We start from the raw sequence: 17030 nt of genomic DNA on the forward strand, positions 1-17030 counted from the left end.
CTGACACCCTGTTGGTCAGGGTGGTGGCAGCCGTCCTATTCAATGGTGGCTGCAGTCCTGTTGGAGTGAAGAACGTGATTCTGTCAAAGCAGTGATTCTGTAGAAGGGTCTGGTCTTCCTCTGAAGGTCCAGTGGTGGTTATGGAGCTCTTGTCCTCTGGGAATCCAGTAGGCAAGCTGCTCCTGGTGTAGCAAAGTGTCAGCTTATAACCAGGTAGGAATGCTTGGATCCTCGCCCTGGGCGGAGCATCCCACAATAGGGTGATGGAATTTTATCAGTCCTGCAGAGACACTCAATGGCCCATTCACAGAAGATATCTCCCCTGGAGGGCGTTATCAGGGCTGAGTCATGGAAGAGATAAAGAACACTGCCCCACCTGTTTATAACAGTTGCTGAAGGTGGTGATTGAAAACATGCATTTGGTTACATCTTGCACTGCAACCTGAAACAGTGGGATAATCCCTGCTCAGGGGGTGAACACCACCCCCCTTACCAAACTGGCTCAGCTGTAAAACCCCACCCCGAAAAGGCCACACACAAAGAGGGGACAATGTCACACTTGCCCTGCTCCAGGGGAGGTCTCTGTCCCTTGTCACTCCCTTGCTCTCTCATCTTTTCTCTTTCTTTCCATCTCTCTCTCTACCTCACGTTTGCTGTACAATAAAATCCGCCTTGGATTTGGTCTCATTAGCACCTTAATTAGGGCAGAGGCATCTCTCTAACAATTTTCTTGACCATATTGCCATATTGTTTCGGCACAGTGAGTTCAGGGCACTGTTCTCTGACCCCAAGTGCCTTTGACAACAGCATGGTTCCCTCCACTGAGGAGGTTGTGGTTCTTTCTGGAAGAACTCTTGCAAACTTTGACACAGTCCCTCCTTCCTCCTGGGGACCTTATGGAGCTTATAAAATCTTTATTTCTTTATGGGAGAAATGATGGAAATGATGAGGAAAATGGCTTTTATGGGTGGCCAGTGTAAAGAAAATAATTTGCTGTCTTTCCTTAAAGAGTTGTTAAAATCACAGGAGGAAACAGAGCAAATGTTACCAGTGAGACTGACAAGGTTCATTTACCCCATGGTGAGGAACACAAGGCGGCTGAAAGTCCCACAAGATGCCCAGCTCAGGTAGCTAAATTCCCAAATAACTCTAGAATTCCCAGGCTTGGGCGCTTTAGCAAATGTGAGAATCATAATTCTCTTTGTCCCTGTCACCTTTGTGACAGCTACACAGAGCTCTCGCTTCCTTTTCATGATCTGTATTGGGCCGAATTTCCACTTTTCTTTTATTGGAACCTGCCAGCAGCTGAGCTGGAGCTGTGCAGAAACCAATGAATCTTGGTATTGCCACATCTCTGCTTGAATTGTCCATTTATTCATGTTGGGATTTGTTTGTGTTTTCATCACATTTGACTTGTGGGAAATCAAATATTCATCAGTGCATTTTATGCAAAGTTTGATTTCTACCAAGTTTATTTTGTCCAGTGTCCAGGAGATGCTGAAGGGGTCTCTGTGCCTCTCGCCCTGAGGGATGCTTGGGTGGGGCTTGGAAGGGTTGTTCCTGTCACCCAAGGCCATTCCCTAGGGGATTGTCCCTGTCGCTGTCACCCCAGGCCATTCCCCAGGGGGTCTCCATCATTCTTACCCAGGGAATGCCTGGGGGGTTCTCCCTCCCTCTCACCCCTGTGCCAGGGGGTGCTTGGGGCAGTCTCTGTCCCTCTCAGCCCAGGGGATGCTCGGGGGTCTCTGTCCCCTCACCCTGGGGGATGCTTGGGGGGTCTCCATCCCTCTGGCCTCAGGGCAGGGCTGGGGACCAGGGGCTCTGTGTCCCTCTCACTGCTGAGGACTGGCTGAGGGTGGGGCTGCTGAATCGGCATTCTAGAGGAAACTCCTTTTGGAGGATTTCAACCGAATTTGCCCTAAACCAGTACAGGGAGGTGGAAAGAAGGGGGAACCCCAAGTGGCTGGATTGAGAGGAGGCTGGAGAGGGGGACCTTGGGGACCCCAGAACCTCCCAGAATCCAAAAGCAGGACCCTGGAGGGGGGGGATCCCCAGGACCAATGGGATCCCCAGCAGCCCTGAGATGGGGGACCAACCATAAACCAAGAGGGATGAGACTGGAAATGGGAAATTCCTGGTGGCTTTTTTTGATTCACTCTTGATTTTTGGACATGAGGTGACTTCTAGAAATGGACGTGCGTGGGAGGAATCCCCAACCCAAGGCATTCACAGCTTGTTTTTCCCCCAACAAGGATTTTCCCCAAACCTTCCCACCGTAACATGCCCCCTGTCCCAGTCTGGGTGAGCTGAATCCCAAACCTGACCCTGATACTGGTCTCAGTCTCACTCCATGTTTAGACACACTCACAGTTCTGTATTTAATCTCATCCCAGTGCCAGACTTGTCTAGCCCTAGACCCAATCCCAACCCCAGCCCTAAAGCCAATCCCATGTCTAGCCTGAACCCCAATCCCAGCTCTAATCCAAATCTCAGCCCCAACTCCAACCCCAGCCCCAATTCCAGCCCCTTCCTAAATCCTCAGCCCCAAACCAAATCCCAGGTTCGGTCCTTCTGGGGGTTTGGGGGTGTCTCTGTCCCTCTGACCCTGATGATGTTTGGGTGGGGTCACAGCAGGGCTGAGAGGGACAGAGACCCCCCCGGCCTCCCCAGGTGTGAGAAGGTGGGAGAGCCCCCCCAGCCCCGAGCACCCTCAGTGGTGAGAGGGACACAGAGCCCCTGGTCCCCAGCCCTGCACAGGCATTGCCTGAGGCCAGAGGGATGGAGACCCCCCGAGCATCCCCCAGGGTGAGGGGACAGAGCCCCCAAGCATCCCCTGGGCTGAGAGGGACAGAGACTGCCCTGAGCACCCCCTGGCACAGGGGTGAGAGGGAGGGAGAGCCCCCAGTCATTCCCTGGGTGAGAATGATGGGAGACCCCCTGGGGAATGGCCTGGGGTGACAGGGACAGGGACAAGCCCCTAGAGAATGGCCTGGGGTGACTGGTACAGACCCTGGGGAATGGCCTGGGGTGACAGGGACAGGGACAACCCCCCCAAACCCCTGTCAAGCATCCCCCAGGGCGAGAGGCACATTGACCCCTCGAGCATCCCCTGGGCACTGGACAAAATAATTTGGCAGAAATCAAACTTGACTCTGCATAAATCACTTTGATGAATATTTGATTTTCCACAAGTCAGATGTGATGAAAATGCAAACAAATCCCAAACATTAATAAACTGACAGTACAAGCAATTTTGTGGCAATTCCAAGTTCCACTGGTTCCTGCACAGCTCCAGCTCAGCTGCTAGCACATTCTGATAAAAGTGTAAATTCAGCCCAATACAGATATCATTAAAAGGAAAGTAAACTCTTTGTAGCTGTCACAAAGGTGACAGGGATGAAGAGAAAAATGATTCTCACATTTCGCAAAGCACTCAAGCCTGGGAATTCAGGAGTTATTTGGGAATTTAGCTACTTGAGCTGAGCTTCTTGTAGGACTTTTAGCAGCCTTGTGTTCCTCACCATGAGGTGAATGAACCTTGTCAGTCTCGCTGGTACCATTTGCTCCCTTTCCTCCTGTGATTTTAAAAAACATTTCAAGGAAGGATGTCGCAGACATTTTTCCATAAAATGATCTCTTTTAGGATTTTTCCTTTCTTGGAAGCTGGGGCCCCAGAAGAAAAATGCAAACAAGAATTATCTGCTGATGTGGAATGTAACAGGAACATCTGTGATTGGTCTTCTGTGAGTGTTTGGATTTGCTGACCACTCACGGGAGAGTTGGTCCTTGCTTTCTGCTGGACACAGAACTTTGTTATTCATTCTTTTCTTTCTATTCTTAGCTTAGCAAGCCTCTGCAACTTTTCTCTTTATTCCTTTTAGTATAGTTATAATGTATTATATATCATATATCATAAAATCCAGCCTTCTGATCATGAACCAAGATTCTCGTCCACTTCTCTCACCCTGAAGACCTTCATCAGGTCGCTGTAATAGAAGGACAACAAAATATTTTCTTTTAACTCTGGGCCCACAAAGGCAATTTACCTCCTCGGTTCTCCCATAAGTCACTCAGAGGAAGCTGCAGCCCAGTTTCAAAGAGTTCCTCCAGAGAGAACCACAACCTCCTCAGAGGAGGGAACCATGCTGTTGTCAAAGGCACTTGGGGTCAGAGAACAGTGCCTAAACTCACTGTGCCAAAATAATTTCACAGTCTGGTGAGTCTGGTTAAGAAAAGTGTTAGAGAGATTCCTCTGCCCCAATTAAGGTGATAATGAGACCAAACCCAAAATGAATTTTATTGAACGGTAAATGGGATAGAAAAGGGGGATCAGGAAAGGAATGACAGGAAAAAGAGCCCTTCCCTGGGGCAGGGTAAGTGTGACATTGTCTCGTGTGTGTGTGGCCTTCCCAGGGAGGGGGTTTTACAGCTGAGCCAGTTTGGGTAAGGGGGCTGGTGTTCACCCCCTGAGCAGGGATTACCCCACTGTTTCAGGTTGCAATGCAAGATGTAACCAAATGCAGGTTTTCAATCCCCACCTTCAGGAACTGCTATAAACAGGTGGGGCAGTGTTCTTTATCTCTTCCATGACTCAGCCCTGATAACGCCCTTCAGGGATGATATCTTCTGTGAATGGGCCATTGATTGTCATGCAGGACTGATAAAATTCCATCATCCCATTGTGGGATGCTCCGCCCAGGGGGAGGATCCAAGCAATCCTACCTGGTTATAAGCTGAGCCTTGCTACAACCAGGAGCAGCTTGCCTACTGGATTCCCAGAGGACAAGAGCTCCAAAACCACCACTGGACCTCCACAGGAAGACCAGACCCTTCTACAGGATCACTGCTCTGACAGAATCACATTCATCACTCCAACAGGACTGCAACCACCATTTACTGGGGCTGCTGCCACCACCCTGAGCAACAGGGTGTCAGGTTATATCCTGACTCTGTCAGCTTAAGGTAGTGTTTCTGTATCATTGCCTTGATCTTAGTTGTCTTTTATATTGTAATTCTGGTTTAGACCCTCCCCAGGTTTGCCTTCAAACCAATAAAAAAGACAATGTGCGCACCCTTTGTTTTCTTCTCAGAACAGGATTTCCCATTCCCAGACTTTGACTGGACGGAGAAGGAGGGTGTGAGGAAGAGGAAGGAGCCCCGGGACACCCAGATAGGTGAGGAAGAAGTCAGTGCCCCTTTCCCCCTCTCTCCTACTCTATCTCCCAGCCCAGCACAGCCCCTGGCTGCAGGACAACCCTGCTGCCAACCCCGTCCTGCCAGGGCTGTACTGGAGGGATCTCCTTCCCCTTCCCTCTGGCATGGAGGCAAATCCCATCCTGTCCTTGTCCTCCCTTCACCAGGGAAGGAACTGAGAATGGAGACCAGGGAGGAAAATTCTGCATGGCAGAACCTCGTGAAAGAGGCCGTTTTGAGGGATTCTAACACACAGGAATCCAACAGGGAAGAAAAACCTCAGACATCCCCCATGAGGAGGGGCTCCAAACCCAGCCCAGTGTGCTCTGAAGAAGAAAGACCCACCCTGAGCCAGGAAGGTGGACAGAGCTTCAGACAGAGTTCAGAGCTGGTGTTCCATGAGCAGCTTCATGATGGGGAGAAGGCCCACAAGTGCTTGCAGTGTTGGAAGAGCTTTAGGCAGAGAGAGCAGCTGATCAGCCACCAACACATGCACACTGGGGAATGGCCCTACGAGTGTGGGGAGTGTGGGAAGGGCTTCAGCTACAGATCCCAGCTTGTGACCCACCAACGCATCCACACTGGAGAGAAGCCCTACGAGTGTCCCCAGTGTGGGATGAGGCTTCAGACCAGCTCCAATCTCCTCCAGCACCAGCAGATTCACAGCAAGGAGAGGCCCTTCCTCTGCCCTGAGTGTGGGAAGGGCTTCAAGCACAACTCCTCCCTCATCATCCACCGGCGCATCCACACTGGGGAGAGGCCCTACGAGTGTCCCCAGTGTGGGAAAAGCTTCACCAGCAGCTCTCACTTGACCAGACACCAACGGAGCCACCAGTAAGGGATCCCTGCAAATAGCACAAATGCAGGAGCAGCTTCATCCACCACTCCAGCTTTATCCCCCATGGGAGAACCCACATTGGGAAGATCCCTGGTGATCCAGTTTCTCTGTGGTCTATGCTGGGAAGACACCTGTCCCTTTTCCTGCCCCTACCAGTGTCATGATGTGGCATTGAAAAACATGAGGGTCTTGCCATGGCTGTGTCATTACATTCACTCCCACCTCAGAGAATTTCCAGGTGCAGAAAAGGGACACCCTCTCTCTCTCACCCTGAGAAGAAGGGTGTCCTTTCCAGACGGGAAATTGTGGCCAGGAAGACCCAATGAGTTGTGTTTTAGTTTTCCCAGTGAACTGTTTCATTTATCCTTTCTCTTATCAATATTTTTTCAGTTCTGTTTGTCCCTTATCTTATTCCTGTTCCTAATAAATTGTTCTTATCCCAGACCGGACCTTTGCCATTTGTGCTTTCCATGGGAGGTGGGAGGGTGTCGGTTTTTCAGCTGTTTGGAGGGCCTGGAAAGGCCCGGAGTGGCCTTGGGGCAGCCCGCGTATCGAAGGACAAGAAGAGGCTTCAGTTCTTCTTTCGGTTTTTATGTTTATTAATTGTTTATCTAAAAGATGTTCTTTCAGCCCGACAGAGGTCTGCTCAGCAGTCAGCCATGAGCACACTGTGCCGCCCTCCGTACAGCCACCTATCTTTATACCCATTGTTACTTGTACAATATTTATCATTTTTCCCCAATACCATTTATTCTTATTGCCCGGTGCACTTTTAGTAATAACCAATCCAAAAGTGCCACCATCACCAAAGAAGATGGAGGAGAAGAAGAAGAAGAAGGACAGGACACGCCCCAATTCCTCCATCTTACTTCTCTAAACCCCCCTGTACATAAATCCTAAACCCTGTGTCTCACCCTCTAATTAACTAATCCCTTCACCATTCACCCCGGTGAAGTCCTCCTATCCTCATACAGGTGTCGTCGTCCCGTGTAGGGTCAAAGTCCAGCCACCAGACACTTCTGGCAACATTCCAGGACTCCCGAGCCCCCCAAGGGTGGTCTCGGTGACTCGGCATCTCAGGACTCAGATCCTGAGATCCCACATCTCCCCCTTCTGTTTGCACCAAGAAAACCTCTTTTATCACCCGATTCATGGCGCGCTTCAGACATACAAAGATGCACGGGACGACAATTATGAGGACTAGTAGGACTATTAAAACATAAAACCCTACCCTTAAAATTCTTCTCCAAATAGGAGAAATGTCAAAGAAATCTGCCAGCTGATCAATCCATGATCCCGTGATCTTGCCAAGCTTATTTATGCTGTCTTTCATATTTCTAATACTTTCATGAATTGATTTTGAATGATCTGAGAGATTCATGCAGCACATCCCTTCAAACTCTTCACACCCATGTCCATGGGCGAGCAATAGATAATCGATTGCAGCTCTGTTTTGAAGAGTCGCCTGTCTTACACCACTAACGTCTTTTAACATGTCATCCAATGCGACAGACACAGATCGTGCATGTTTGCTCAACCAGCAACCCATGCGGTCGATCTGAGTCAAAGCCACCCCTGATGCTGTTTGAGGTGAGAAAATTGCCGTAGCAATGCTTGTTTTCTTATCCCAAGAAAATATTTCGTCATCGCAATCTGTCGCATATTTTTGGATTGATCTTTTTCCTCTGCGCCTTTTCTCTCTTAACATGTTCAAATCAGGCGACAGCATTGAAATTTCCCCAATGCCGCATGGACCTCCCGTGGCATTAGCAGGAATGCCGTGCCAAATTCTGTCCCCGCAAATTAAAAACAAACCCCGTGGCAATTGCACTGGGACTTGGATCGATCCTTTGGCAGTTCTCTTTGTATATTTGCACCAAGCTGATGCATTCTTATAAAACTCATGATTGGGAGTTAAATCGATAGTTTTTGCCTTTGTGGCCTCCGGAACTTCAAACTGCATGCAGAATTCCATTGTCATGGACCCAAAATACTCCAATTCCTGAGGTTCTGTAGAAGCCACAGGAAGTAGATGTGTCCAAGCACACCACTCTTTCACAGGATTTTCAATGACCTGTGAAATGTTAACTGCGGAATGCCCTGGAACTGGCCATTCGTCCACTGGCAATCCAACCATGCATGCAGAAAATGGTTTTCCTGGCCTCGAATGTGTCAGGCAAATACTATCTAGATTTGCTGCTTGAGCCAAAGTCTCCCATAGATTTTGCCTTGGCTGATTTACAGGTAAATCTTCTCCATTGCTTGCTGCAATGAATGAAAGGATGATGCACATAAGCATCATGATACTCATTATTACGCTTTTATACAGAAATCCCCAAAGTCCTTAGTTTCTTTTTATTTTTCTTCGGGATCGCTCTTTCCGGCCTGAGTCTCGACTTCTGTCTGAGTACTCGTCTCTTTGTTTCTCGGATCAGCGTTCTCGGGTTCTCGCGTCCGGAATGGCTTCACGTGCCGGGCCGACACCCACTTTAGACCTCGATCTGTGGAGATACAAGCGAAACCCTTGCCCCAAGTGATTAGTCTGAAAGGACCCTCTATTTGTCCTGTCTCTGGGTTCCTGATCAAAACTAAAGGGTTTTCCCTTAGCTTTGCCTGTGTGCTATTTAGAAAGTGTCTCACGATTGGTGGATTAGGTTCCGAGGATGAGCTATTTAGGAAATTCAACACATACAGTGCCTTATTTAATTTCATGTGAGGTGTTGCCTCTGATTCACCCCTTCTTTGTCTGTCCAGAAGGGATTTCAGGGTGTGATGTGTTCTTTCAATGATTGCTTGACCTGTGGGTGAATGTGGAATACTGAACGTGTGTCTGACACCCCATTTTTTCAGGAATTTGTCAAGCACCCTGCCTGTATACGTTGGACCATTATCTGTTTTTATCTCCTGAGGCACACCTAATGCTGCAAATGCTTGCAGAAAATGTCGGCAAGCATGGTCTGCTGTTTCCCCTGCATGTGCTGAAGCAAAGACTGCACCTGAGAATGTATCTACAGAAACATGAACATTTTTGAGCCTCCCAAAAGATGGATATTTCGTGACATCAGCTTGCCACAACTGAAGACTTTGCAGCCCCCGCGGATTGATAGCTCCGGTGGAAGAAGGTGGCTGCACAAACTGGCAGTCTGGGCAAGCACTAATGATCTCCCTCGCCTGACTCTTTGTGAGACGAAAGGACTCCATCAGCGCTTGCGCATTCTGATGAAAGAACGCATGACTTAACCTTGCTTGCTCAAAAATGTCCGGCAGTGTTTGCGAAATGGGCATTGTCAACCTGTCAGCTCGAGCATTTCCCTCCGCTAAAAATCCCGGAAGTGTCGTGTGCGCTCTAATGTGTGTGATAAAATACTCTCTTTCCCTGCCCTCTAGCAATGCCTTCAAGCTCGTCAGATAGGAGTATAAAACCCCATTACTGACTTCTTTCAAGAGCGAACCTTCCAATCTCTTGACCACACCCGCAACATATGCGGAGTCTGTCACCAGATTGAGAGGTTGTTTGAACAACTGAAATGCTCGGACAACAGCTGCCAACTCCACAATTTGTGGAGAGCCCTGAACCTTCCTCACGTCAGATTCCCAATCCCCTTTCGCTGAGTCTCTCCACGTGATCACTGACTTGTGTGTCTTCCCTGAGCCATCCGTGAACACTGTGATCCCGTCCAAAGGTTCTTCACTTATCCTTGGTTTTGTTTTATAACGTATTTGCGATTGCAGTATTTTGTGTTGCGGAAAGTGGATTGTGCAAGTTCCTGGGAACGCTAACAATGCGATTAACAGGTCTTTCGATTGTTGCATCGCCCACTCGAAATAGTCTTGTTTCAAGGGTAACCTGATGATTGAGAATTCTCTTCCTGCCATTGTCAGCAATCTTGTTCTCGCTTTTATGATGATCTGTGCTGCCATCTCCAAATCTGTAAGAATTGTTTTTGCGGGCCTGTGTGGTAGGAAAATCCACTCTATGATTATCAAAGAGTCCTTTTGCGACTCGTCCCATTGGAAGATCAAAACATGGAACTGTGTTTTCTTCCCCAGCACTGCCAACTGAAAAGGCAACGTTGGAACAAATCGATGTGCCTGCCTTTTCTGTATTGCGTCTGCAACTTTCTCCAATTCCTTCTTTGCTTCTTGCGTGAGTGTCCTGGGAGACCGAATGTCTGTGTCTCCTCTCAAAAGATTGAGCAACGCTGGGATGTCGCTGTTTGTGATTCCCAAAACCGGCCTCATCCAGTTGATCTCTCCCAGAAGCTGTTGCAAATCGTGCAAATTGGTGATCTTGGTGCTGATCTCCATTTTTTGAGGTTTTATTGTTCTTTCTGAAATTTTCCACCCTAGATATTTCCAGGGTGCAACCTCTTGAATCTTCAAATGCTGATTTCCAGGCCTGCCTTTTGCACCTCTGCGATCACACAGTCACGAGCTTCTTGCAGCTCCTGTTGTGTTGATGCTGCAATGAGCAAATCATCCATGTAATGAATGATTTTTACCTTTGGAAATTTCTTCCGTGCTGGTGCCAAAGCTCGTGCCACGTACCATTGGCAGATCGTCGGAGAGTTTTTAAGGCCCTGTGGAAGAACGACCCAATGGTACCGCTGCAGAGTCGTTTCCTTGTTGATACTCGGAACTGAAAAGGTGAATCTCGGAGCGTCATCTGGATGGAGTGGGATACTGAAAAAACAATCCTTGAGGTCAATGACCACAAGCTGCCAATCTCTGGGAATCATTGAGACAGATGGAAGTCCCAACTGAAGTGGTCCCATGTCTTCTATGACTTCGTTGATCTTCCTGAGATCGTGTAACAACCTCCATTTGCCCGATAGTTTTTTCTTGATGACAAACACTGGAGAATTCCAAGGGCTGTCTGTTGGCTTGATGTGTCCCGCCTGCAATTGTTCTTGGACCAGGTTTCTCAAAGCACTCAACTTTTTCCGCTCAAGGGGCCACTGATCCACCCAAACTGGATCATCGGTTTTCCATGTCAGCTTCAGTGTGGCGAGTGCTGCAGTGACCCCTACTAAAAATCCACTTCGATCTTCGCACCCCATTGTGCCAAAAGGTCTCGACCCCAGACTGTGATCGGCTTTTGGACAATAAAAGGACGAATGACCGCCGTCTTGTCTCCTGGTCCCGTGACAACGACAGAATTCTCACTTTGCAGACACAGAGATGCTCCCCCTATGCCTGAGAGAGAACCCAGTGGCGCGACCAAGCTCCAACTGCGTGGCCAAAAGATGTATGATATCACTGTTACATCCGCCCCTGTATCGAGCATGCCTGTGATCGCTATTGTTCCGTTCCCGCATGTCAATTGGCATGTGAGCGTGGGTCGGTCTCGACCTATGTGCTTCACCCATGTTGTATGTACTTCAACATGTTCCTTCATAGGGGGACCTTCTTTGTCGAAGATTGACATGACCTCTCCAACTGCGTGTGGCGGCAGTGCAAAGACTCTCGCAACCACAGTGTTTTCTGGTACAGTCAATGGTGGACGAAGTGCTCTTGCCAATACTGTCAACTCTGTATTTTTGTCCGCTGAGATAACTGTTGGATAGACAATGAGTCCAAGAATACTGCACTTATCTTGTCCAATTATCAAGAAATCTTGCTTCTTATATGAGTCCCCGCGGACACCTGTTGGTATTTCCGCATGACTTTCGTCTAGAAAGCATACTAATTTTGAAGCTGCCAATGTGCACTGTGCCCCTGGTGGGAGGAGGTCTGGGTCACTGTGGAATCGGCTGAGGGTTTTGCTGAGGGCGTCTGCTTGTTGCTCACTGATGATTGCCCCGTCTGCTCTTGCGACACCGCCAGTACTTGTGTCTGAGTGCGCTGGTCCGCGCTGCGCTTTGCGTTTCCCGGATGCGGTAACGGATTTCCATCCACGTCTGTCCGGGAATAACATTCTTTCGCAGGGTGTCTTCCTCTCCCGCACCGTGCGCAAACTGGCCTTTCCGCCTTCTGTGCCGGCGCTGTCGTATGTGTTTGTGCACAATTCCTTTTCATGTGCCCAAGCTCCCCACATCTATAGCACTGTCCTCTTGGGGGATTGTTCTTTTTCTGCATCGTCGCAAGAACTTTGTTGATGTTCTCATTCTGTTGATGCAGTATTTTTTCCAGCATCTTTTCCAGTGTCTTGTCCTCTGCTTGTTTTTCTGAATGTCCCTTTAATTGATTCTCCCATTCCTCTCTCAATTCGTTCTTCACAATTGCTGCGACATGCTGAGGTGTTCCCACCTTGCTGCATGCCTCCACCATCTCTGCCAAGGATGGCCGTCCTGGCATGGCGCTAATCACCCGTTGACAACCCAGGTTGGCATTGCCGAAAGCTAAGCTTTCCAAGAGAGGCCTCTTTGCTTCTTCTATCGTCACCTGTCGATCCACGGCTTGCGTGAGTCGATCGATGAACGACATGAATGGCTCTGTGGGACCTTGCTTGATGCAAGAGAACGGGACTTCTGGAGCTCCTGCTGGTGTGATTTACATAATTGCCATCCTCGCTGCTTCCTTGATGTCACTTAACACTCTTCGTGGCAGCCTAGCTGCTTGTCCCCCTGGGTTGTCATCTGGAGGATCTCCTGCTAACTGCCCTTCTGTGAGGTTTGCATTTGGTCCACCTTGGTATCTGTTCCGTAATTCAGCAAGATATTTTCTCCACCTTTTTTCCCAGACAAGGCTTTGCGTGTCAGTGAGAATCATTGCCACAATACTTCGAATGTCATATGGTGTGAGATCATATGTAGCGAATGTCCCTCTTAGTAGCTGTTTGAAGTATTGTGAATTCAGCCCAAAAGTTTGAGCCGCCTTCCCTAAGTCCTTGAGTATTTCATGACCCATCCTTTCCCACCTTGGGTTCTGTCCCTGGGCATCATATGTCACTGGCATTGTCAGATCTCCTGATCCCGGAAATAAATGCTTTTCTTTTGCCAATGCTTTTCTGATTCGCTTCCAATCCATCGTCTTCACCGGCTCCTGAAATTCTTCTTCTTCAGGTTCTGTTGGAATCTGCATAAATAATGGTATTGTGGATGTCATTGGTGATTTATCAAGTCTCATTCTTCGCCTTGAGGTTTTTGTCCTCGCTCCCAAATCCGAAAAGGAAGCTCGAAGATCCTGTTGATGTTTCTTTTTTGTTGTGTCCACTGAATGCAAGAAGCTCTTTGTTGCTTCTGCTGCTGACAGCATCCATATAGGAACCCCTTCTGATGCTGTGATCCTTATAACATTTCCTTCTTGTAGCTGTTCTTCATCTGAGCTTTCATCATCTTCATGAAACCTTGAAGTCGATGGATAATCCCTTTGTTGTGTTGGCATTGTTTTCTTTAAAATGCTTTTCTTTTTATATAATGTTGGGAAAAATTGCTGCATTGTTGCAGTCTCGCCACGAGATGGCGCTGTGGCTCCGCCGATCCAATCCGGCATGGCGTGCACTTCTGTCTTCCAGACACCAGATGGCGCTGTCACCGGCCTCCCTGGCTCTGGTGACGTAGCGTACTCTACTGCTCCACTTCCTGTCGGCGGCCATGTTGGCTGCCCCGTTCCGGACCGTGTTTGCTCGGCTTTTAATTCAGCTGAAATTGGGGTTTGAAAACCAGAACGTCTCTCTTGACGGGGTGAGTCTTGGACTCCGAGGGTTTTGATCAAGGGCACCAAGTCTGGAGAAGGCGGGGGGCCCCGGGATATGAACTCCCTGGCATGGCCCCTCCTCGCCCGGGATGTTACAGGGGCCCGCTCCCGCCCGCGCTGTGCTCTCTGTGCCTGTGTGCTCTCCGAGCCGCTCCCTGTGTCTCCCGAACTACTTTCACTGTCTCAATCTTGTTCCGCCCCTGAGATATCTCCCCTTCGGTCTGCCCCTGACTCTGTCTCCTCCTCCTCCGACCCTGTGTCTATACCCTCTTTTGCCGGTGCGTGCAGCCTCCCTCCCGCCGGCAACGGCGTGCGTTCCGCGATTCGGGCTGATCTGCGCATGGGCTCTAACGTCACAACCGTGCGCCTCCTACGTCTCCGCATGGCAGCTTTCCGGGGCTGCACAAATCCCCCGGTTTCGCTGCTTGGGTCAGACGCCCCGGCGTTGGCTTGTGGTTCCCCCGAGTTTTCGCGAATTCCGCCCGCTGCACGCGCTTCCGCACCCCTGCCGGGCGGGACCGCCGCCGCCCCCGGCCCTGAGCCAAGCAAAGCCGCGCGAAAACACGTGTCCCTTGTTTTTTCTTCACCTGCGCTCCCCGCCTGCTCCGCTGCAGCCTGGCCGCGAGAAAGCGCCCCCCCCGGTCCCTTCTCCCCCCTCTGCTTCCCCCCTTCTGCTCCTGAGTCCTCCACGCTCTCTGGAGTTTTCAGATGCTTTGGGAGTTTCCTGGGGTTTCTGGGTTTTGGGACCGGGTGTTTTAATAATATTTCTTGCTCTTTTTCTCCAAGAGCATTTTCCTCTTGGCCTTTTAAGGCCAGAGCTAATTTTTTCCCGGAGTCATGCTCCTCCCTCTCCTTTGAGGGCTCCGCAGATGTCTGCTGCATCTGTTGGTTTTCCTGGAATTTCGTTTGCATAGAAATACCTTCCAGCATTATTCTTGAAGGAGACAACAGCTTCTATGCTGTCTCATCCCTTTTAGTAGCTGAGGAATATAAATGTCTGTTTATCTCCTGCCAAAACCCCACTTCAAATAGCAGGCACGTTTCTGCCAGTGGGAGGTTTAGCCTTGCCCATAGCAATAATTGTTTTAATTCTTTCTTTGGAATTCCCTCTGTGTATGCTTGTGTCACGCCTTGTAAGGCGGACAAAATTTCCCGTTGTTCCTGGGAAAGTGTGCCCCCCATGTTCTTATTTCTGGGCTTTCTTACCAAATCTTTCGTCAGGGCAGTCCGGAGGTCTCGGTCTCTGTCCAGCAGATCACGAGAGGTGGTCCCAGGGCGCCTTTCTGGGTCCGGTCCGGGCTGTTCTGCTACGAATTGTCTTCGGCAGAAGCTGAGAGATGGAATCCTCAGTGACTGCTGTTTTTTGCAGACTCTGTTGGCTTTTTTTCTCTTCTTCTCTCTGGTCTTCAGGGCTTTGAGGGTGCTGTCCCCCCCCGAAAGGTTGTGGTGGGGGTGCCCGCCCAGGGAACGCCAATTGTCGGGTTTTTGTGGCTGTTTGAAGGGCCTGGAAAGGCCCCGAGGTGGCCTTGGGACAGCCCGCGTATCGAAGGACGAGAAGAGGCTTCAGGTCTTCTTTCGGTTTTTATGTTTATTAATTGTTTATCTAAAAGATGTCCTTTCAGCCCGACAGAGATCTGCTCAGCAGTCAGCCATGAGCACACTGTGCTGCTCTCCGTAAAGCCACCTATCTTTATACCCATTGTTACGTGTACAATATTTATCATTTTTCCCCAATACCATTTATTTTTATTACTCGGTGCACTTTCAGTAATAACCAATCCAAAAATGCCACCATCACCAAAGAAGATGGAGGAGAAGAAGAAGAAGAAGAAGGACAGGACACACCCCAATTCCTCCATCTTACTTCTCTAAACCCCCCTGTACATAAATCCTAAACCCTGTGTCTCACTCTCAAATTAACTAATCTCTTCACCATTCACCCCGGTGAAGTTCTCTTATCTTCATACAGGTGTCGTCGTCCCGTGTAGGGTCAAAGTCCAGCCACCAGACACTTCTGGACACATTCCAGGACTCCCGGGTCCCCCAAGGGTGGTCTTGGTGGCCCGGCATCTCAGGACTCAGATCCTGAGATCCCACAGGGAGAGGCCCTACGAGTGTCCTGAGTGTCAGAAGAGGTTTCACACCAGCACTGATCTTCTCCTGCATGAACGGATTCACACAGATGAGAGACCCTTCCTCTGCCCCAGCTGCGGGAAGGGCTTCAAGCGCAACTCCCACCTCATCAGGCACAAGCGGACCCACACTGGGGAGAGGCCCTACGAATGTGAGGAATGTGGGATGAGCTTTAGCCAGAACTCTAACCTGATCTCCCACCAGAAGACCCACACCAGAGAACAGCCCTACGAATGTGGGGAATGTAGGAAGGGCTTCAGGCAGTAGTCTCTCTTGGGCTGCCACCAGAGGATCCACACTGGGGAAAGGCCATACAAGTGTGGGGAATGTGGGATGACCTTTAGTAGGAGGCCCCAACTGATCATGCACCAAATGACCCACACTGGGGAGAAGCCCTACAAGTGCCCTGAGTGTCAGAAGAAGTTTCACACCAGTTCTCATCTCGTCCAGCACCAGCGGATTCACACGGTTGAGAGGCCCTTCCGCTGCCCTGACTGCGGGAAGGGCTTCAAGCACAACTCCACCCTCATCACCCACCGGCGCATCCACACTGGGGAGAGGCCCTACAAGTGTCCCCAGTGTGGGTAGAGCTTCTCCAGCAGCTCTCACTTGACCAGACACCAACGGAGTCACCAGTAAAAGAAATCCTGCACATGCCCCAACTGCAGGAAGAGTTCATGCACTGCTCCAGCTTTATCCCCCATGAGACAACCCACGTTGGGAAGAGCCCTGGGAACTCATTTTCCCTGTGATCCATGCTGGGAAGACAGCTGTACCTTTTCCTGCCCCTGCCAATGACATGAGGTGGGATGGAAGAATATGAGGGTCTGGCCATGGCCCTGTCATTACATTTATTCCCACCTCAGGGCATTGCTTGGGGCAGGAAAGGGACTCTCTCCCTGAAGAGAAGGGTGAAATTTCCAGGCAGAGAAAATTGTGGCCAGGCAGACCCAGTGAATTGTGTTTAGTTTTCCCTGTAAATAGTTTTTATTATCAATTCTGTTATCAATATAATTTATGTTCCATTTGCTCCTTATCTTGTTGCAGTTCCCAATAAATCGTTCTTACCCCAGCCCAGGATCTTTGCCTTTTGGGCTTTCCATGGGAGGTGGGAGGGTAGTGAGGGCAGGGCGGTCTTAGTGGGAGCAGGAAATTGGGGTATCCCATTCCTGAACCCCAGCCCGTGGAAACTGAGCATCCCAGCTGGTCCCAGCCCTGGTGGCCATGG

The 17030-nt window shown here is 49.7% G+C and overlaps 1 protein-coding gene across 1 annotated transcript; it reads left to right on the forward strand.

The window, feature by feature from the left end:
- Window positions 1–5485: 5485 nt before the first annotated feature.
- On the forward strand, window positions 5486–16390 carry LOC135441984 (zinc finger and SCAN domain-containing protein 2-like). Its single transcript, XM_064701532.1, is given in 2 exon segments — window positions 5486–6027; window positions 15769–16390. Coding segments are annotated over 2 exon segments (1164 nt in total).
- The last annotated feature ends 640 nt before the right edge of the window (window positions 16391–17030 follow it).

The sequence above is a fragment of the Zonotrichia leucophrys genome, unplaced genomic scaffold (genome assembly GCF_028769735.1).
Source record: "Zonotrichia leucophrys gambelii isolate GWCS_2022_RI unplaced genomic scaffold, RI_Zleu_2.0 Scaffold_789_22874, whole genome shotgun sequence".
Lineage (NCBI taxonomy): Eukaryota > Metazoa > Chordata > Aves > Passeriformes > Passerellidae > Zonotrichia > Zonotrichia leucophrys.